The sequence below is a fragment of the Seriola aureovittata genome, chromosome 9 (assembly GCF_021018895.1).
Source record: "Seriola aureovittata isolate HTS-2021-v1 ecotype China chromosome 9, ASM2101889v1, whole genome shotgun sequence".
Classification (NCBI taxonomy): domain Eukaryota; kingdom Metazoa; phylum Chordata; class Actinopteri; order Carangiformes; family Carangidae; genus Seriola; species Seriola aureovittata.
In genome coordinates this window covers 7,407,641-7,430,935 of record NC_079372.1, presented here as the reverse complement: position 1 = coordinate 7,430,935, position 23,295 = coordinate 7,407,641, and the positions used below count along the sequence as shown (strand labels likewise).

Below are 23,295 nucleotides of genomic sequence, written 5' to 3'. Positions count from 1 at the left end.
ACAAGGACTTTTTTTATTTGAGTTTTGCTGTGTTGCTTTGGAGAACCACTTCAAACTTGTGTATTTAAGAATAGACAGAAAAAACAGCAACCAAGGAAGCAAGACAAAAATTTCTAAATGTATATGAAATGTGTTCTTTAAACCTGATTTGTCAGCTCTGACTGTGAATCTTTTAGTAGGCAAATCCCTACTTAAAAAAGCACTCAAAATAAAAGTAAAAGTGCTTCACAATAAACACAATTAGCATAAAATATCAAAGAGTCATGATAGTGACAAACACAAGAGCAACAAAATAGAATTTAAAAAACAAAAATATCAAGATAAAAGCAAAACATAAATTTAAAACACTTGTGCTGAGAGAAAGTCATTGAGACAGTCAAAATTATCGACTAGCTAGCGAACACATTGGAGCATTTAGCAGCTAAACAGCCAGAGATTTCCCTCAGTAGCTGGTAGAGACCAAAGACAGAGCTAAAAGATAGAGTGAATATTGTACTTCATTCATCACATGGACACAAACACACCTCCAGATGAACAGAATGAATGTTGCTTCATTTCAGCTTCAATGTCTTCTCTAGAACAATGCGCCAGTATTACATTCACAGCCTTGTTTCATTGGGCCTAATATATTCTGAAACTTTTGTAATTTTCTTTACTAAACAAGTCCTTTGAGGCTCCTCGGATCTTGGCAACAGTATCACTTGAACAGTGATCAAAAAACTGTTGCCGTGGACACGAGAAAGGGTTCAGTGGCATACAATCTGGTGAGGTTGCAGGAATGGCAACCTTCAGGCGGAGTGACAAACTCTGGCACAGTTTCTCATGCCAGAGAATTGCTTACGTGTCCCCTTCACCTATCTCTGGCTTCCACTGTACCTGACCTCTCTTCCTCTGGCAACTGTTTCACTATTCCCTGCCAAAGAGGGCCATAGTATCCGCAGCCAGCCTTAATCTAACCTGATTATCACCTTCAAGACCTCTTCAGGTCACTCTCAGTATGTTGCTCTCCAAGGAAATCCACACACATGCAGAGAAAAACCATCCAAATTTACTTTCAACTAAAAGTAAAGTTAGTAATTCTCTTCTTTCCTTTGTAATTGCTTAATTATTTTCAACATTTCTTTCATTCTTCAGTTCATTTATTCATTTTTTTTAGTTAATAATCAGCCAAAAATATTCATTCTTTTCAATTCATTCAACACTTTTAACAAGCACAAATTACCTCGATGTAAGTGGTGTAATGAGTAAAATGGAGAAACGGTGGAAAGAGTTTTCATGAGTCTTAGACATTTCAGTGCAAAGGGATTTACTGTATTAAGAAAATGGAAATTCTTTCCCACTTGGCGGCAGAGAAACCAGATTTGACCCAAACTAGGATAAACTAGGATACTTAAAAAAAACTAGAGCTTAGCTTATACAAAATGAAACACACAGGCGACGACGCACAGATGCACACACTGTGACACATGGTACAGAGGCTTAGCCAACTGCACCTGCAGAAGACAAGGCCCCATGGCGTCTTCAGTCTGTTCTCTTTCTGCCATTGTCTAGTTAGTACCTGTTCTATCATTCTCTCTCTCATTTCCTCTGTCTCACTCTCCCAACCTGATTCATCCCTTTCCCTTTTCTGGCTCAGCCTGCTTCCTTCTGCCCATTGTTCACTGTGTTCACTGCTGTATGCAATGCAATCCTCATCAAGTTCCTTACCACCCTCTCTCTCTCTCCCTTGTCGGTATTCAGCTCCCTGTATGCTCTTTTATGCACAGAGCTCTCATTGGAGCTCCTATCAGCTCTATCTGTGAGACCACTGTTGCAATTGCCAGGTTGCCTTTGTCTGGAGCTCCCTTCTGTCTGTTTGCCGTGCTCCCTCTGCTCTCCCTGTCTGTGTGACAGCTGGAATAAGAAAATAAGATAAATCTCAATCTCTAAATAACAGTAAGTTCCAACACCTGTAAACCCCCCCCCCAAACACAGACACATACACAAAGAACCAAGTTTTTATAATGGCAATGACTATCTCAAGATTCAAGACAGAAAACAAGTCACTAATGACTTCATTAGGAGAAACAATCTAAGTTGTGCAGATGGAAGTGTCTTGAAAGACAGTGAGAGAAAAGGCAAAGACAAGACAAAAGCCCACCAGAGGCATTAGCTGTTTCAAGTATAGGGAATGTGAAAAAAAGTTAAAAAAAAAAAAAAAAAGTAAAACAAACAATGGTTAATGAGTCTGTTAATTTACTTATTTAAATTCACAGGATGTGGGCTTTAATTTTGATTAAAATTGTTCCCATCAGCTTTTGAGTTTCAATCATGTGGGAGTGTGTGTGGGTGTGTAAATGGAGGCAGAAGCAAACCATAGTGTGTATGTGTACATTCGTGCACGCACCCAAGCATCACTTGAAGTTGTGTGTGTACAGCATGGGTGGAAATGCTTGTGTGTGTGTGTGTGTGTGTGTTTGTGTGTGTGTGTGTGTGTGTGTGTGTGTGTGTGTCCAAGTGTGGGTGTATGTGTTGAGTAAGTCAATTATGCCATCCCAGCATTACAGTCAAGGAGTGCCCAGTGCCACTAATGCAATCCCTGATCATGGTGTTAACAACCTGATCTTTAACGCGGGAGTGCATTACGCTAAGAGATCACACATGTACCAGCAGCACCCACTCACTCAGTGTGGGACAGACACAGAGGAAGAGGAGGAGGAGGAGGGGTTAGTCGAGGTAAACAGTGGAGCACATTTCACTTGTTTGTTTCAAAATATAAGCCAAAAGAATAGTTATTGTTATGGTGTAATATGTTACATTTTACAGCAAACTGCATTGACTTTGATACGGTGGATAAATGTATCTCCAATAACACTAAGGAGATTAATTAATTACAAGTTAAATATGCTAGCATTTTCTATCTATAGGGACTTAATTTCTATTGAGTGTACACTGATTAGATTTGGCTTTGTATATTTTCTGTATGTGTTGTCATCTGGCACATGTATACTTAGGAAATTCTTTTTATTTTTTATTTTTTTTATTTTGGTATTTTCCAGGTTTATAAAAAGTTTAAGATTATTTCCTTTACTTAGATGAAGCAATTCACTACATGAAAGTGCGATACTCACTATAATAACAGCAACAGTGTAATCTCATTTGTTTTTTTTTTTCTATAATTCTCTTTTCTGTCATCAGGCTTTCCATTAAACATGTGTGTTTGTTACCGTATGTTATTGTTTTCTTGAATATTCTGCTTTAGATTCGTTTTAATAATTTTATATGTGAAGCATTTTGAGATTGTGAGTTTTCTTTTAACAATATCTATATCTTTGATTCATCCTTTATATTCCTTTTAAATTTAAATTGTATGAAAACACCTTGACATGGCCTCAGGAGGAATTACACTGTATAAATAAACCTGCTTCGGTGCTTTGTGGACTCTTACAGACTTGTCAGAATCTTTTTGTGAGTGCTTAGTGAGACTTGCTTGTATTACAGAGGGACACACACTTAATGCTGACTTTAATACTGCTGTTTCCCTGCGATCGTTGAGTTCAGTGGCTCTTTTAAAGTTATTGCACAATTATGCTATGTTATTAATGTAAGCTGCTGGTGTGTAGCTTATTTGTTGTATGCTTATTTTTATGCATTTGTGTAATTTTTTTTTTTTTTTTTTAATTAAATATAGCCTTAGTAATAGTGGCCATAATTGTGTATGGCAGAAACACACACTGAATTAAAAATGTACAATCATGAGCCTCATTTACTTTATGAAGTAGCACCTTTGCAGTTTAGTGTCCCGCATACACCCAGTCATGCACACGCAGACTGGGTGCAAACGCATGACCCACATGCATATGCTCACATACAAATAAAAACACCCACTGTTGATTTTGATAAATACTCTTGCAGCAGAGAGCGCAACAATGAGTCACGAGCCTCAAGGGGCAAAGAGAGAGAGCGAGACAGAGAGGAGACCACAAGTGAAGGCGGACTTGGGGGGGGTGGTGGTGTTAAGTGTGACGCTCCACCCTCTGGTGTTCACTTTCAACTCTCGTCTCCACTTCAACTCTACTCTTTTCCTCACCCACCTCCCCACGCTCTTTCTTCATGCTTGGCAAAGGGGAAGACACCGATCCCTGAGTGTGGAAATGTGAGTGGAAAACAACCAGGGGGCATGGATACAGGTAATCAGAGAGTAAACAAGACAGCAGATTGAGTAAATAACTTGGAGGAAAGGCCAAGTATGGGTTCATATGATGGGCTTATAATCTTTCTTGCTGCATTTTTTAATTTGCTCACTCACTCTGAAAAAATATGACAAAAAGTCTATAGCAGCCACATGAGGCATTAATGCTCATTGCACATCTGAAAAGTTCTGTGTGTGAGAACAAAATTATTATCAATATTATGAATTGTAATCAATGCATTATTGTATTTTTGTGATTTAAAAAAATGCTGCTTACTGTGAAGTTGTGACAATGAATGAAGTAGCATGTTGATAAAACTTGAAAAACAAGTGAAATGCTAGTTAAGCTTTATCCAGCAGATCTTGTGTTCTCTGTCCAAAGGAAATTAATAATTCATTTGATAACTGGGTACTCACACACTCTTTAGACTCTGAATTGTGAAAGGAAACTGCACTGAAAAGTGCAGTGTCGGTGGTTAATCTAAAGTTAATCTAAGGACAAACTAGAAAATACCATATAAGGTTATGTGCAGAAATCTTTTGAAGACTTTAAGACTTTTGATTCATTTTGTTCAGATTTTTGCTCGACAAAAACTGTGTGATAAAAGCACCGGTGAAAAGAGCTAGTGAGTACAGTGTACAGGAATATGTTTCTTTTTGATCTCTCAGGTTCATAAAGGAACTGAAAGTTTCCAAAGGCTTGCCAAAGTAAGTAATTGTAGGTAGCACCTTAGTGGGGGAACTGAACTCTGAACCTGTAGACAAAGGTACCTTGAAATGCTTGGCGCCTGCAGGTGAGGTGTAATATGTGTATGGGTGAGGAAGAAGCGGTGTGCATGGGTAAGTGTGTGTGGTATATTTATGTGTTACATGTTGGGCAGTCAAGGCCATCTCTTGAATAAATGGCTTAGAAATCCTATCTTCGCATCACTGGCCATGCATGCGACAGGACAGTGAAGCAGAGCATTCTCTGGGTACACAGCCGCTCGCACTCAGGTCAAATCATTTTTGCCAGCAAAACGACAAGCATACTGGCAAACTAACAAGCATGTGGTCACCTTCTCTGCACTATGGTAACACCCTAGACAGGGGAACAAAAGTGACAAAAAAATTAAAAATTAAAAAAAAAAAAAAAAAAAAGATTAAGCATTTCTCTCCCACTGCTCCCACCAGACTGGGGCTACATTTTCAGTCAGTATCGGGCTTGGCAATTGGCTGTTTGTTTCCAACCTCCAAGGAAGGATTTCATTGGTTGCAGAGGGCATAGGAGACTGCTCTCTGCTTTCCTATTTACAGTACATGAGCATTGCGGGTAAAAGAACGAGGGAGGAAAATCGCAGCAGATTACCGTGCCAATTTCACATGGAAGCAGAAGAGCTCTGGAAAGGATAGATAAGGAAATTCCTATCAAACTGCTGCCAGCCAAATATGTATCCAATAGCAAAGAAAAAAAAAAAAAAAAACACACACAAACATTTTATAATAAACCCCCGAATAGTGATGGAGGAGGTTTCACCCTACAGTGTGGATGTGGTATTTTTAGCACAGCTGGTGATAATTACCATCTATTCACCATGTTCTGCAGTAAAAAGCACTATTAGAAATGCCAGCACCACAGCGGTGCAGACACACACACACACACACACACACACACACACACACACACACACACACACACACACACACACACACACGCACACACACGCACACACACCTACACAGGTGTGCACATACAGCAGTCTCAAAAATGCACATGCATATTCACGTGCATGTAAACAGCAGCAAAAAAAAAAACAAAAAAAACAAACAGTTACAGCAGTTTCCGATTGCAACCCAAAAATGCTCAAACATTTCATTTTATGCTCCGGCAATTCAAAACACAATTAGCAGAGAAAAATTAATGGCTGCGACATAATTTGCCAAGAAAACCTGCTTAACTAAGGATAAATACCAACACACACACTCTCATATGCACAGGCACAGGGACACACACACCTGCTAACATGGACACACTAACATGGAGTCAGAACAATAGCTTATTATTATTACTTGTTATTATTACTATGATGACTGAGCTAGTGAAGCAGGTATTCATTTGTGACAGATGCCGGAGCACGATGTGAAACCTCCCACATTTGAACAGGGACTTATTTTGCATTGCGTCTGTGACTATCAAGCTCTTTCTTTTTAGTAGTTCTGAAATTATTTCATTTGTTGTTGCTGTTATTTGTTCAGACCCAAAGTTGGCCAAGGTCTTGAGCGGATCAGCTGGAGCACAGGTGGCCAAAATAAGGAGGTAGAGAGTGATGATGAAGATGGGGAGGAGGAGACTACACCAGAGATGATGAGTAGGAACATTTGTTTTGCAAAAATCAAAAAGCGCACGTTTCTCATATGATTCTTTGCTGCTGATGATGATTAATGATTATTTGAGGGGTGATCCGGAGTGTGACTGTAGTTATGATGATGGCAAAGGTGATGATGATTTTTTTTGTTTTTTTGGTGCATGAATATTTTTGTCATAGTATTGCAGAAGGACCCAAAATTAGGAAAGTCTACATTTGTAATGAGTGCTGAAATGGGTATGGCTAATGAAAACCTGTACATCCTATATGCAATGGGCTCAGTGGTTTGATGTCCTATTTTTTGCTCCCTATACCCAACCCACCAACTATGAGTTGGCACCTTCCTGGTTTAAAAATTAGGCTCTGTAATGAGGTAACAATGGATCATACACCAACTGCATCTGTCATTATGTTAATCTCTGATTAAAGTAGATGCTATTACTGTGGTCACACACCATGCCAACAAGCATCTGGCACGTTAACATGTTCATTTTTCTCCTCCTTCATCCCTCACTCCTTTCTCCCCCATTCCCTTCCTCTTCCTACTTTTCATTATTTCCCGTTCCCACATTTTTGACATATTATACCCACAATGCATGTATACAATATATAACATTCCTGAATTGGGGCATTTTAGCTTGATAATGGTATCTAACTCCGTCCAAGATGTTGTGAAACCATACATTACACCACAGTATATGCTCTCTCGATCAGCCACTATCAGCTCTGTAGCTGTGTCATTAAAGCCAAAACAAAGGGACACTCACTTTGCTGGGCTCATCTCATCGCCGCCAAGTAATTACTGGCATAAAGCACCGCTGTGAGCCCACACGGTGTTGCTGCCCCTCAAGCAGCATATGAAAACACCAACACACAGACAAGCGTCCACAAGTGACACATACATGCAGATGCACAAACACATGTGCATAAAAAACACACACAACTGCCTTCAAAGATAAATACTCGACACAATACAAGCACATATCTAAGAAGGCAGTTTTGTTTATATGCAAATTCCCATGGTGCATCAACAAAAACATACACAAATACAGTTACATATAGAGTACATTGTACACACATATATTTATATATATATATATATATATATATATATAAAATAATTTCTTGGTGTACCTGTTGATTCAGCTGGTGATATAATATACAGTTGCGTCCAAAAGTCTGAGACCACTTTTTGCTGTCAGACTGTACATTTTCCAGAATGCTGTTCAAACCCAGAGTGCACTTGCTGCAATCAGCTGTAGGTAATTTTGCAGGTGGAGCACCCATGGTTGTCAGACGAGAGAAAGAGAAACTGACTTTTTACAGCTGAAAAAAAAAGAACCCACCTTTTTCAAAACATAACATTGTGAGACTGCGGCGCATTACGGTCTAAATTTGGATCTCATATCTTTCAGTGCAAAGCTGTGAGTCTTGACAGAAGCACCTACTGATTCTTAGGAGCTTAAACTCTATGTTAAGTACAGTGGCTTATTCTTTTCTGACATCAAACAAAGATATACAATTACTATTATTATACAAATTACAATAATATGAAACTGACAAAAAGAGCGGTGTCTCTTGACATTAGCAAAGCTGGAAACAGAGAATGTTTGAAAAACTGTCTTGAACAGTTAATTAATTTTCTGTCAATCAACAGTTCTAGTTATCTGCTGTATATTAAATATTTAATATCATACAGAATCCAAATCGAATAGGCCCACAAATGCCAGGTCTTGCTCCTCTTTGAAGCATTGTTAAAGAGTGAGCAGAATTTTCCTTTAAAACATAGAGGGGGAAATTGAATAGCATGTGGAGAATCAAGCAGGTGAACAAAGGTGACCAAAAGAAGAAGAAAGAACAGTGGCACTATGAGAGAGACGGATTCAGAGCTGGACAGCAGTAGGTGGTTAAATTTAGTAATTGATCCTCCTTAATGACCCATGACGGCAGAAAACCACAGGGCATTCACTGTAATGCCTTAAAGAGCTGACAGAGTAAACACATACTCACCGCCACAGGCACACATAACACACACCACAGAGTTTAAAAGTAGTTTAGCAGCAAATTCTCCCAAGTCGGCTTAGCATCATATTCCCTCTTTAAAACTCAAGTTTCTGTTGTTGCTCCTCCTACTTTAATAAACTCTGGTCTGAGATGTGCTTGATGCGCGGCAAACTCGGGCGAAAACATCACAAGTGCACACAACTGCACAGATATTCCTCTATTCCGTCTCTCTATCTCTCTCCCTGGCTCTCTCTCTCTCTCGCTCTCTCTCTCTCTCTCTCACACACACACACACACACACACACACACACACACACACACACACACACACACACACGCACACACGCACACACACACGCACACACACAATACAAAGCCGCACTCTAAAAATTAAAGCTGCTCAAATGGATTTGAGGCAGAACCATGAGAGCAGAGGCTGAGTTTGGGGGTGTGTATGCAGATATGATTAGCTGAATGCATTTGCCCAAGTCTGCAGAGCTGAGGGTGGAACTCCCAGGGAATAGTTTAAAATGTGTTGAGTTCTTGAGTAGGACTATGACAGTGATATAATACTATAAATAATTCATGATTTATGTTTCTGACTCAAAATTTGTTTGTCACAGAGTAAATTCTGGCACGAAAACATGAGGATTAATTGCTTCACCTCTGACAAAATAGATAAGAGGCTTCCCACATACAATTCAATCTCAACTTATTATTATTATTATTATACATCTGTAGGCACAACTATGATGCCTTAGATGAAAGGTAGATTTATTCTACTGAGATTGAGGATTGGGACTACAATACCCCAGGGGTTCCCCCGATATATATAACTCTTCTGATGGGGTGGAGTATGTTCAAACTACTATGAACAAAACAGAACATGACTTTACAGCACTGTTGTATGAAAAACTCACTCCTGTCAATGTTAACACTATTGAACCTCTTCAGCTTCTGCGTTTTGCTACCAAAATAAAAGAAAGGTCAGGGTAAACACCAGTGTACACCAAGACCTAACATTTACTACTGATTGAATTTCTTTTTGCATATTAACAATCAATGATGTGTGTGCAGCAACTTGTAAAAAAAGCAACTTGTAAATTTCTATGTGGTTTCAATCCTCACATTTGCACCATTTAAATCCAGTGCTCTGTGTTCTGATCTGTCCAGAACTCCAGCCTCATCCCCAATCTCCAGGTCGTTCCCCGGAGTTGTTCCGCCTGTCTGGTTATCTCCCTGCTCGCCCTTCAGAAGGATTCAGTCTCAGTCTGTTGGCCTCCTGCTTGGAGAGATCCAGTCTTCGACCACTGGACGCCTACTTAAACTCCACAGAAATTGAGTCTTTGTCATCAATTGCCCAGTCGACCTCTGCAGTGGTCCTGCCTTCACCGACACCCTTTGGAAGGGACTGCCCTCTGTCGGGCGCCTGGGCCGTCCTCCCGAGCTGGCCAGTCTGTCTGCCCGTGCTCTGTCTCCAGCCCCATTCCTATGAGCAACCCCAAAGGCCTCTTGCTCTGCCCCTCGAGTGGACGACTCACAGGCAGAGCAGGGGCAGTTCCCCTGTGTTCTCTAGCTCCTTTCTTAAGAGCTACCTAGATATAAGCGTATGGCCAAGGAGACATTGATCTTTCAAGATGCCTAGCTCCACAAAGACCCAGGTTCCCAGAAGCCAGCCTGAGCCTCAGCCCCAGGTTCGACATTAGGTCTGTTCCAGAGTTGGTTCCTGAGTCAGTTGTCCTGGCTGAAGCCTTGCCTATTCCAGAGTTACGTGTCCCAGCCGACGTCTTGTCTGTTCCTGACTTTGTTCTTGGGTCTAGGATCAGGGATCCTGGTCATCGTCTCGTCTGTTTCAGAGTGGGCAGCCCTTCCTGGCACATCACCTGTTCCAGCGTTGGCGGCCAAGTCGACGTCCCATCTGTTCCTGAGTCGACCGCCCGAGGTGACACTTCCACCGACCACCCTTGTCAACACTTCACCGGTTCCAGCATCGAGGGTTCTGGCTGACGACTCGCCTGCTCCAGAGTCGGTCATCCTGGTTGATGTCTCATCAGTTCCTGAGGCTGTTCTCCTGTTGGCTGATCCCCAGTTGGCGGTTCGGCCAACTCCAGCTCCTCAGCCCCCTGTCAACTATTTCCTGGATCCATCCTCTTTCATAATCTGCCGCTAAAATGACTGTGTTTGGACTCTTTGTATGGACTTTATGTTTGGACTCTTGTTTATTAATTCCTGTTTTATTTTGAAATAACTTGTCTGTTGGATGTGTTTCTTCCTATCTTTACTTAGTTTTCCCACCTTTGCGATTGTCTGTCCCGGCCTGCTGTGTTGTCATTTGAGCCCAACTGTCTATTCAGTTGATATTTCCTTGTGCTTTTTTACATTTTGGATTCATTGCCACCCCAGTTTGGATTTTGTTTTTGTTATGAAGTAGCTTTTGGGTTTTTTTCTCCTTATTTATTTAAAATAAATCTTCCATCTACTCTAGTCCAGCCTCAGAGTCTGCATTTGGATCGTGAAAACCTTCACTCCTTGACCAGATTGCTAGATGCTAATGGTTAATTATCAGGCTAATTATCAGGTAACATTGAGGTTTCCCTCTTGGAGTGACTAACGTTTCCCACTCATTGCTTTTGCAATTTGTGCAGTTTATATCATAAAAGCAACTCCTCATGATGTCCTCATGATAGGCGTGTTTGTAGGCACGTCTGCTCCTGTGAGACAGTGAATAATTGACAGCATGACAGTGATAGACCGAGACACACGCTGACACAATGATTATAGAGAGATGTGCAGTAACACACTTTTAAAAGACTGTTAAGCCTAGTCAAGTGCAACAGACCACACAACAATATTCCTAATATGTTTCTCCCCGTCTCTCCTATGTTGTGTTTACAGAGGCCCTTTTCATTCACTGGGCCTTTATTTTCACTGAGGAGCAATCTTGGAGGCACACTGGCTTACTGAGCACACCCAGCTTACAAGAACAGGGAACAAACATGTTGATTGTGATGGTGGCGGTGTGGTCAGAATATACAGCAGATGCAGGAGACACACGTACACATACCTGTAGGTTTGGATCCTCCTCGTGCTGCAGGTGGGCTTCCTCTGCCGCTTCCACCAGTCTCTACAGGAGGAGAGGAGAGATGTAATAGCTTTAGCACAAAAGTGAATTGATTAATGGGTCAAAAAGTAATAGGCAGAGAAACATCCATACAGAAAGTAGCTTTACAACTGGCTTTATAAGTACCCCTTAGCACTAGACCAACACTACAACCCCTAAGGACACACACATACACACAGACACAGATAGCAGACAGACATTTGGCCATCTTGTGAAAAGAGGCTATTTTCCTAAATGGTTCAGCAGTAAAGGTAATGACTGCCTCGGGTTCTTTGGACACTACCACAACAAACTCCATCATCAGTTCATGCTGTTTTACTCATGCACTCTCTCTCATGCACTCAACAACATGCATACACAAATACACACACACACACACACACACACACACACACACACACACACACACACACACTCTATCATCACCCTCTTGCTGCTACCGTCTGCTGTGTGTGCCTGTAGGGTGGTGCGGGTATCCATGTGCCTGTGTGAGTCAACGTTATGCTCTCTCTCTTTCTCTCTCATGGGAACAATCATCTTTTGAAAATAGCTTTTTGTCAAAAGCAGGCAACATGATGTCACTGCCATCGTTCTCCAATGAAAGACAATCATGGAGAAATTTAAGTTGCACAGTCCCTTTTAAATTAAACCTTTCCCTGCTTTGTGGCTGGCTTTCGCTGTGCAGTGGCAACCGGGGGAGAGAAATACCACAGCATGATAAGAATCAGAATCCAAAATTCACACTCGTTACCGTGTACGGATGGTTAGCTTGAGAAGCACGTCATTCCAAAGACTGTACATAAAGATGGACGTGGCGACGTGTGACATCACCTATTGGTCTGCATTGGAGCCGGTTTGAATTCTTCAAATGCCTCATGTTTGTCCAACTTAAAATCAAAAGATGTTGAGTTTCTTATGGTATAAAACAGAGAAAAGCAGGACACCCTCACTACTTAGACACAGCCGATGAATGTTGGCACTTTTGCTTGATGAATCACTTGTTGTTGATTCATTTTTGTTGCTTCTCTAATTGATTTCAGCATTAGTGAAGATGTGTGCACATGTGGGAGTCTGTGTATGTATGTGAGACATAGTCTTGTTGCCCCAGAGGGATATTTGTTTTCACAGCTTTTACTTGTATTCCACACAGAGATGCAGTACACAATACTCAGTGACATGTATGCATATGTATGTGTTCATGCTGCGTGTATCCAAACCCATACATGTATACATGTGAATGCGCGCTCGCAGAGATGTGCCTAAATCCTTATAAACAGTGTCAACGAGGCAGTTTGTTCAGGGCTGTTTGTGCAGAAGGGACAAGACCCGTGCCAAAAACAAGCTCTTCTCCATTTTAAAGCTCTGTATCTACGACCAGAAAGCAGCAACGTGAAGAGGGGACTGAGGTTCTGATCAGTGTTATTTGCTATCATGAGCGCAAGGCGTGTGATGGCTCTCTTTTGTTTCATGTCTGAGAGACTGGGTGTGGGGGAGGCAGATGATTTTGGAGGCAGTATGTGTGACGCCGGTAAGTTTGACAGAGAGTTCTCCAAGTGTGGAGTCTTTGCTTAAGTCAGTGAGTAGTTCAAGTATGACAGCGTCATCACAGTATGTGAGGTATGTGGTGATGGCTGAAAGGCTGATACGGTTATTTGTGTAGAGGTTATGGAGGAAGGGACTGAGGACGCAGCGTTAAGAGTCTCTGCCGTTGGTGATGATGGGAACTGTGCCAGTATCTACTGTGGTCTGTTGCTGAGGACAAAAAAAAAAAAAGGCTAAGGTAGTAATGGTTGGCGTACAGCAGCATTTCAAACAGGCTAAAGGTAAAGGGCCTGAAGGATGCTTTTTTGGCCCTGAGCTTGACTGTCAGTGATCTCTCTCTCTCTCTCTCTCTCACTCACACACATGCGTCTTTCTACTTCCAGCTGTGATGCACATGGTATGTTCTCATAGTAAGTCATTTATCTCATTCACAGCTGGTCGTAGTGTCTATGAGTTTTGGTAATGCACTTCCATTTCGCATTTCCATTCAAATGGCTTTACTCGTAAAACTACTGCAATCAGCCAGCTTATTTCAGCTGAGCCGTCTGTGTGTGTGTGTGTGTGTGTGTGTGTGTGTGTATGTGTGTGTGTGTGTGTGTGTGTGTGTGTTGTGCTGCTGCTGTGTGTGCAGGCAGGCTGTTTTGGGAAGCAAACACTGTAATCTAGAGCCTGGCCAATCATTTTCCTCACCATAGCAACACACCTGGCCATTGCATATCATTGCATATAACTCTGTGCTTGGTTCCATTCGGCTGTTGATTCATATATTTGTTCTGCTTCCTTCCTGGTCTTTGACAGGCTGAGAGAGAAAAGCAAAACAGTCAACACCTCTGTGTCCTCTTTGGCCTGTATAGATCTTTTTTAGAATCAAACAAGAAACTCTTATGCCTGTGTGAGAGCATGTGTGCCAATGTGTATGTGTGTGTGTGTGTGTGTGTGTCTGCATCCGGGCACTGAGAGGCATCACAAAACCTCCGGCAGGTGCATCTGCTGGAAATCCACAACAAAGCATGCTCCAGGAACAAACACAGATAAGGACGGTGGGATAAAGGGAGGATGAGAGAGGAACGAGAGAATAATATTCTCTAAAGGTCTGAACGCTTAGCCTCACACTCCCAGCGAAATGTCAGACGCTGCCTGTGAAGCCGGTGTCGATAGAAACACACTTTTCAGCATTTGCGAGTGGCTGACGGTGTGTTTGTGTGCACGCCTGACTGTTAATGTTTTCCTCAGCTGACACGTGTTCAGATATTAGCCCTCTGTCCTATTCTGTCTTGCAAATGTCAATCATTGAACGTGAGAGTATGCAAGCATGTTAGTGTGAGCGTGATGAAATCTGATCGTATATAAGAACGGTCAAAAAAATAAATAAATAAAAATGTGTCACAGTATTTTTTCTTGTGATGAACCCAAAATTAAGTCTATTATAAACAAACAGAAAAATATAACAAAAAACAGTTGGCTTTAAGTATTACACAGCATTACACCACCGATGGAATACATTCATAGATACACAGCCAACGATAATTTCATCTCTACTAGACTCACTGAACATTTAAACACTTGATTCCCACCTGCGGATAATCTATTTTGGCATATTATTCATGTAGTGTAGCTTACCATGCAGGAAGATGGGAATTAGAGCTCTTGGGTAAAAATAACTTCCATCGTAGCAGGGAGTTTTTCAATTGGAAAAACAGATTAGAGATAAGTAGGTACTACTCACTACTCTGAATTTCAATTCTGCCACATCACCAGGATGAACATTCCAGGTGGTGTGTTTGTCTTTGTGTGCATGTTGTGTTGCTGTGGGCATATGCGAGTGCATATGTATGTGTGTTTGTGTGTGTCTCACATATATTCAAATGAGCCTGCCACATCTTTTTGTCAATAGGTGGTCCTGCCAAGGTGCCTGATGCAGTTTAAAAAGAGAGAGGAAATGACTTTTCTTTCTCAAGTCATTCTGTTGAGGCTCCGGCTCGGTACGTGATGACAGCAATAATTAAACTGACACAGTCAGAGAGGCAGGCCCTGTTTTCTTCCCAAAAACACACACACACACACACACACACACACACACACACACACACACACACACACACACACGTTCGTACACATTCACAAGCCTTCACTGTAGCTGACAGGGTAAGAGCTGAACACACAGAGCTAACGAGACTTGCTGTGGTAACTGGATTAGATTTGTTAGCGCTAGAAGAAGAGTCTGGCATCTCTACCTGATTACAGATCCCTGATGTGTCTCTGCTGGCCTCGGTCTTCACTACAGAGCTTTGATTCTCAACACAAACCTGATTAGACCAGACCCAACTGTTCTGGTCCGGGTCAGGCTCCATTTTCTCTTTACTCCCTCAGGCTCATTTTATTTGCCGATTTGTTTTTAGCTTAAATCAAACCAAATGAAACATTGCATTGTGTTAACAAGTTCACAGGTAGCTTTGGAGGTGTCAGGTTGGTTGAGGTGATTCATATTCACACGTACAATGATGCCCAGTTAGCAGCAAGGGAATTCATTTGACATAATGGAAGGAAATGTCTGAGGAACGGCAGAAAGTTAATGATATTCAAGTCATTATATTTGGACCCAACTTTTTTGAGTCTGAAAAAGTCTTACTTCCCTTTTTCCTAGTGTAAATTGAGGCGATGTCTTCCCCTTCAATTAAACACAATTCCTGTTCCTATTTCATAATTTCTCATCCCACCCCCTTTCCACCCGCCAGTCCATTTCTCTGACATTTGCACTCATCTAGCCCCTTTCATTATCTGACATCCTGTGATTATGATTTGCCTGACAAAAGATTCAGCTTGTTTACACATTCAAAAGTTCATAAACGATCCCCCTCATTTAGCTGTCAACTTGACTGGCTTATTGTTCTTGCGCCGTACTTGCTGTGTGGCTAGGCTTCCATGATGGCTGAAGCTGCTGACCTTAACAAATGCCCATCCATTATGAATGCATCACTAAAGCTGTGAAAGTTAGCGAAGGCTGTCATATATAGCTGAGCAATGCTAACAACCGCTGTCAGAGAAGCAGAGGAGGGGTGGACGGGGTGGGGGGGTCACATACATTATTGACTAGTAGCGGAAGTCTAGGATTTTCTTTTTTTTGAGCAGTACATTAAGCCTTGCCTCAGCAAGAAGAGGGGAGGGGCAGTGGCCTGAATCTGAATGTTCTCCCGAGGTAGCCAGGAAGAAGACCACAGCCAACTTCACTTCTAAATAGACTCACATAAAAAACATTCCCAGAGGTGCCGTGTGCTGTTTGGTTCAGCATGCATTTGTACTTTGGGTTCAAACTTAACTTTTTCTTCTTTTTTTTTTTCTAATCATCTTTTGTGGTTATAATTTGTTGAAGAGCTCTGAATATCTTACAATAGTAGTTGCAGTTGTAAATAATATCCAAATTACCAACAACTCCATTTAATCAAGATCAGCTTCTTCTCACATCTAAATATGTTTGTACATTTAAAATATTTATCAGTGTGACCTTACACAAATAAAGCACTGTAATCTTTTACACTTGAATTACTTGGCGTGATTCTGCTTGGCCAGATGTATAGCTTTTTCTCTGTTGTAAGAGGAAATGCTAACTAAGCCTTGGCCTCCTGGATCAGGGCAGGTCCGACGGGTCTTGGCTCTGCCAGGGGCTTGATCTGTCGAGGCCTCAGCTGAGCTGAGGTAGACTGGCTCGGGTCAGCCCATCAATAGCACTGTGGACAGCAATTAATATTGTCAAACCAGCCCAGGAAGAGTTGCAGCATCAACAAAAATGGAAAAGTGCGCTGTGACACTTTGCTTCCTCTGTTTTGCACACTTAGATTGGGTACAAGCCCAGCAGACAGAGCATGGTGGAGAGACAGATAAAAAGGGAAAATGAAAGAGAGAGGGAGGAAAGTGGTGCGCTTTGAAACATCAGATCCCAATAATCAATACGTGACAAGTTCTCAGCAGTTCTGCTGACTGAAAGGGAATATGAAGTGCTTAACCCAGCTCTGCCATACTTCTCACATTTCCTCTTTCTTCACGCTTTCTTCGCTTTCATTTTATGCTTAGACTGAACTTTTGACTAATCCTTTTTTCTTGACATTTACCTTTCCCATCCTTCCAGCCTACATCCTCATTTCATCACTCTAGAAAACAATCCCATCTCTCACACTTTGATGACTTGGTGACAGAAAAACAACCAGAGAGAAGAAGAAGGAAGAGACAATTGCTGTCCTGACATCTACTGGCTGACTCCGCCTTGTCATTAGTGGCCATCACTCTCAACACACGCACACAGGCACAGACACAGACACACACAGACACACACACACATAGACACACACAGACATAGATGTGACAATGATCTGAGACTGAAGACAGCTAATGAAATGAGGGAAATGAGGGGAGCAGTGCTGTGAGCTCAGCATGACAGTGTGGTGTGCCAGGGAGGAGGACAGACAGGAGGAATAAGGACAGGACAACAGGGCTGGGCCACACTATTATAATCCCTATTAGAAATGTACTCCAAAAAAAAAAAAAGAACAGAAAAGAAAAGAAAAGAAAAGAAAAGGAAAGAAGGTAAAATCTGGGACAAGCAAACATAGCTCTCATACACCGTTTGTCTGCAATATAAGCAAAACACAACAAGCAAAACATTTGTTGTGCCTTTTTTCTTATATCAGAAAGAAATATTCAAAAAGAAAACTCAAGACAAAACATTAAAGTGTTTCCTTCCATCTGACCTTTCAGTGTCCACATAAAAAAAAAAAAAAAAGAAAAAAGAAAAAAAAACAGAGTGGAAATATCACAAATATCGAGTTGGCAAGATGCCGACTCGCAAGGAGCTGCTCTCCCTTGTAACATGACCATGTGTGTGCATGTGCACTCCGGAGAGGTAACCAGAGAACAAGCTTTTCATTGCATTAGAAAGTACGTCTTCTCATGTATATTGCAATGACAGAAACATGCATTAATCTGAATTTTCTTTTTACGATTTTGGGAAATTAAAATGTGTACTACATTTGCATGATAATTTGGGTATGTTATGGCTCTCTGACATTTCCCTTTAAGAAAAATTGTGGTCTATTACAAACTAGATCCCATTTTTATGGTTTTTAAATCACTTTATTTATGAGGGAAACCAAAAGTGAGGGCACCTGAAATGTCAATAATAATCCTTAACCATGGCGAATAGAGCCACAGTTTTTAATTGTTGTTTTGTCTGTAAACTGATGTAGATGTTTGCTGTAAATCGAACAACAGTTTGGGTTTTACTGAAAACCTGGAGGTGTGTTGCTGCGTCAGACTTATTTTTAGCAATGTTGACACATTCTCACCAATTACGTTGCTGGTACCATGATTCCATTAATGACGGCCAGAACTATGGAAATAAGGCCGAAGTTGTAATAAACCAGCATTTCCCATTAAATGTTGATGCTTTTCAGCTAATAACAGGAAACACATCTTTATTCAAATCATCTCCTGCAGACAACGAATTATATCACATTCTTGAAATGCTAAATTTGTGCTTGAAATTCATTGTGCATGTTAGCAAATGAAAATTAAAGTTCATAGGAGGTTTTGCTGGCAGCAAAATTTCATTAAAAGTCCTGTGTGCGCCTTTTATTTTTAACATACACCCACGCAGACTTCCTCTGCTCTACATTGGTAATCATGTTGAGGACTACAGAGGCGTAGCTGCCACAGGTAAATGATATCAGCAGGTACAGAGCAGAGACCGAATGCCATTACAGGAGAAACAGCCCTGGCAGCAAGGCATCCACTCTGCTTTGAAGTGCATTTGTCACATGAAACACAGCCATGCTTGACTTCAAAGAGGGCATTACAATAGTTCCACGCCTTTCAACTTTGATAACAACATGTTCACTGTTTCTTTAAACCGTCTGCTGTTGCTGCCATTTCCAGCCAGGCGACAAGCTTTTTCAGGAGAGATAGAAAGAGGTGAGGTGAGGTGAGGAGAGGAGAGGAGAGGAGAGGAGAGGTGAGGAGAGGAGAGGATAGGAGAGGAGAAGATAAGAGAGGAGAGGAGAGGATAGGAGAGGAGAAGATAAGAGAGGAGAGGAGAGGAGAGGAGAGGAGAGGAGAGGTGAGGAGAGGAGAGGAGAGGAGAGGAGAGGAGAGGAGAGGTGAGGAGAGGAGAGGAGAGGAGAGGAGAGGAGAGGAGAGGAGAGGAGAGGAGAGGAGAGGATAGGAGAGGAGAAGATAAGAGAGGAGAGGAGAGGAGAGGATAGGAGAGGAGAAGATAGGAGAGGAGAGGAGAGGATAGGAGAGGAGAAGATAGGAGAGGAGAGGAGAGGATAGGAGAAGAGAAGATAGGAGAGGAGATGCTGTCTGCTTAACAATGATAATATCCCACTGACTCAGGAACTGATGAAGGTAATAGTAATTAAAAAGTAACAATGGTGAGCTAACATGCATGCTGAGCCCAGGAATAAACATAATCATCGCTATGGATTTACAGTACACATACAAAACTACCCACAAGGACACACACACACACACACACACACACACACACACACACACACACACACACACACACACACACACACACACACACACACAGTCCTTTGCAAGCACATGTTTACTTTGAAACACTGTGTGATTGGCCTTTTTAATCTTATCTATCGCGGAGTTGCAATTTAATTGGTGAAGTGACTGAAAAACACAAACTGCTCTTGCTCCAAGTTTTATTTTGTGTCAGACAGAGAGGAAGCTGTGCTTGCCATAATAATGTGGCAACGATAAGAGAAAGAGAATAGAGACGTGAACGCAATCAAACCACCAATTCTAAATGCAATTACACGCACATACATACACTCTGTCACTCTTTCGTACACACACAATACCAAACGCACAACCTGCGGCAGGCTTAAATACTATTAAGTTTATAATTATGTTTCTTTACTATCGTCCTTTCTCCAAATCAAAAGCATTATCTTAACACAAAAGGATGAAAGCACACACCTTTGCTCACCTAAACACACTTAAAAAGAATGACATCAGAAACCCCTACACACACTTTAACAGGTGCATCCTTTCACAGCTGTGGAGGTTGCTGTCTCTCAGCAGGTGGCGGCGAGCGATAAAGAGGGGGAATCGATGTGAAGACGGGGAGATAAAACCATGTTGACGGACAGGGGAGAGCGGCTGCACGGAAATTGAATCGCTGAAGCGCCACATATACTTTAGCAAAAAGCAGAGAAATGGGAAGAGGGGGAGTAGGAAGAGGAGAGGCAGAAAAAGGAGAGAGGGATGCTTAAGGACAGCTGTAGGAGTGCTCACCGGGCCAGACGAAACAGGGTTTTTGTAATAAAAGCACAGAGAAGCTGGAGAAAGATGGAGAAGATGAGGGGAGAGGATGCGTGGAAATTGTCACTGTGTTTTCGTGACTGACGATTCATCACAAGGCTAAATGTCAGCTTTGACAACGGGAAGGTTGGAGGTGAACTGGAATCATGATAGCACCCGATAAGGTTTAAATACTCCATGGCCGGATGCATGGGGCCATTTCTTCCACTTCTCCACTTTCTTCAAATTTCCTTCCTTTATCATTTATTCTTCCTCTTCCTCGCACGACTTTCATCTGTCTTTATGAAAGCGCCGCTCCGGCACCCCAGTGACCAGGATTCTCTCTCATCTTCATATCAACATCCATAACTTTTATTCCACGCACAGAAGTGCACACAACCCCCTGGGACCTAGAATTATCAGGCATCCAGCATCCGGGCAGGCGGTTTCAGAGAAGCCATTAGTGAACTGAGCCCTCCAATCTCCAGGGGTTTAACGCACTCTCGAGGAGATGACACACACACAGACAACTGTGTTACTAGACTCAATACATCTAATCTCCCTGCTCAATGAAAATGACTCATGTCAACAAGTAAGAACGACAGTTAAAACAGGTTGATAAAATGACAGTTATGTGACAGTTATGCAAATTAAATACAGTTTAATAATCGTTTGGGAGGCATGAAGTGTTGGTTTAATTACAAAACAATGTTCATTATTATTAGAAAACTGATTAAGCCCTCGATTTGCTATTACAGGAGTTAATAATACAGCTGGTAACAATATTCAATGAGATTCATTTTTTGAAATGCCTGATGACCCATATTAGCGTGAAGTACTCGCTCAGTGAAGGATGTTTCGCATGTGGTCGGGTGGAAATGCGCACGTTTTCAAAGTGAACGTAAGGCCGTGAAACGGGCATGGTCATGCAATCCGACTGGCCAAAGGTATCATGCATAAGAATAATACCACCGGCACAAGCAAAGCTAAAGCACGGAAATGGTTTGTCACTATCTGTGCTCCTCTCACCCCCCACCCCACCCCCCACCCCACCCCCCACCCGCTTCCAGCTTGTATCCTTGGACCAGACTCTTAGAGAGAAATCCAATTTCTGTGAACAGCACCATGTTGTCCTGATAGGATCTATCACCTGGAGCTAGAGCAGCAGCCAGAGAGGCAGTGCACCGTGGACACATCCTGAACTGCACCTGTTACAACACTTACACACACACGCACGCACATCCACAGACATGCAGTCATGCTCACACACAGATATGGATAAGACCGCTCACACTGTTCGTGTACCCATGTACCGACAACAGCGGTGAATGAAGCAATCATATCGTTTAAGAAAAGTTAGAAATAACAACGATACAAAAATACGCCTGTATCTGTCCTGCATGCAAAATGTTGCCAATGAGTAAAAACACAAAGTACAAAGTATGTAGATGTATAACAAATTGTTGTCAAGGGATATTTCCGTTCAGGGAAATGAGGATTCACAGAAAGCAGTGTACTCTATATTGGGTGAAGCAGCGCAAACCTCCTGCAGCTTTTCCAAATAAACATGGGTTTTTATAAACACTTGTTTCTGAGTCTGACCAAAATTAAACACATAAACACACAGAAGTAGCTGCCTGGAGTGGCTATTATGCTAACTGCATAGGGATCTAGATCCAGCTGATCATCCTGCACATTCATCTGTGCAAGATGGTTTGTTTACATGTGTGAGGGTGTTCACTATTACGACGATTGTGAGTCAATTCACTGTTGCCTCTCTGTCTCTGATCAGAAACGTACCTGGCGGTGTTCCCCCTCAGCCGACTGAGGAGGAAAAGTCTCGCCGCAGAGAGCGGAACATATTGATGCCAGACTTAGAAAACAGATGTCCGCGGATGAGAGTAATTCCAGTGATGTGGCTACAACAAATATCAACAATGTCGTCCTGAAGAAGGTGTTTTGAAAAATCGACTGGAAGAAGAGGCCGAGAGTGGGTGGACCAAACAGTCGGCTCGCCGTACAGTAAGATAAAATCATAATTACACCACAGTTACAATGGCAGCTGAGAGAAAATGCAACAATTGCTTTAGATAACTGGCCTATTCAATTGGCCATGAAAAAAAAAAACATCTCTTAAGGAATCTCAGAGTCATTTTTAAGTCAACTCATCTCTATCATGCAGGGGGAGCGTTGGAAACTGTAGTGTGTATCTCGCCATTTCATCCTTGCAGCGACACACACATGTAAACAAACAGTGTGCAAGTTGCCCCTCTGCAGTTTGCCACAACAGCTGTGCCAGGTTGATACCGTCTTTGTTTTCTTTTGATCAGACTCAAAGAAAACTGTTTCAAAGATTCATGTTAAAACCACTTGTTATCATGAAAGCTGTAGCTGAGGCTCACACAGCTTTCCCCATTATGCAAATAATTATGCAGAATGGCTTCTTTCAGAGTTTATTTTATCATACACTTATTGGATCAGTGTGTCTGATGCATTAATATTTTAGTAGCATTTTAATGCTACTTCTACTTATATTGAATATTACAATGTATAATTAATAAGCAAATCATATCTTCATGTTAGTAAAATCTAAATCTGTGAGGTAAGTAGTGACTTTAGTTGTCAAATAAATGAAGAGAAGTAAAATATTACCATCTGAAATGTGTTAAAGTGGCAGTATTAAGTACCTAATAGTTATACTCAAGCACAGTACTTACTGTAATTGCTGTCAATTACCAACCAACAGTACATACACTATTTTCTACGCATAAACATTAAAAATATAAATCGTATGATTTTAG

At 41.6% G+C, this 23,295-nt stretch overlaps 1 protein-coding gene across 2 annotated transcripts in view; it reads right to left on the bottom strand.

Annotated features, from left to right (window-relative positions):
• cacna2d3a (calcium channel, voltage-dependent, alpha 2/delta subunit 3a) overlaps positions 1-23,295 on the bottom strand; it is a 118,690-nt gene that overhangs the window by 70,003 nt on the left and 25,392 nt on the right. For both annotated transcript variants that reach the window (XM_056385356.1, XM_056385357.1), the window contains exon 4: positions 11,585-11,644. In XM_056385356.1, the coding sequence (XP_056241331.1) occupies positions 11,585-11,644 (60 nt within the window). The remainder of the gene's footprint in view (positions 1-11,584; positions 11,645-23,295) is intronic.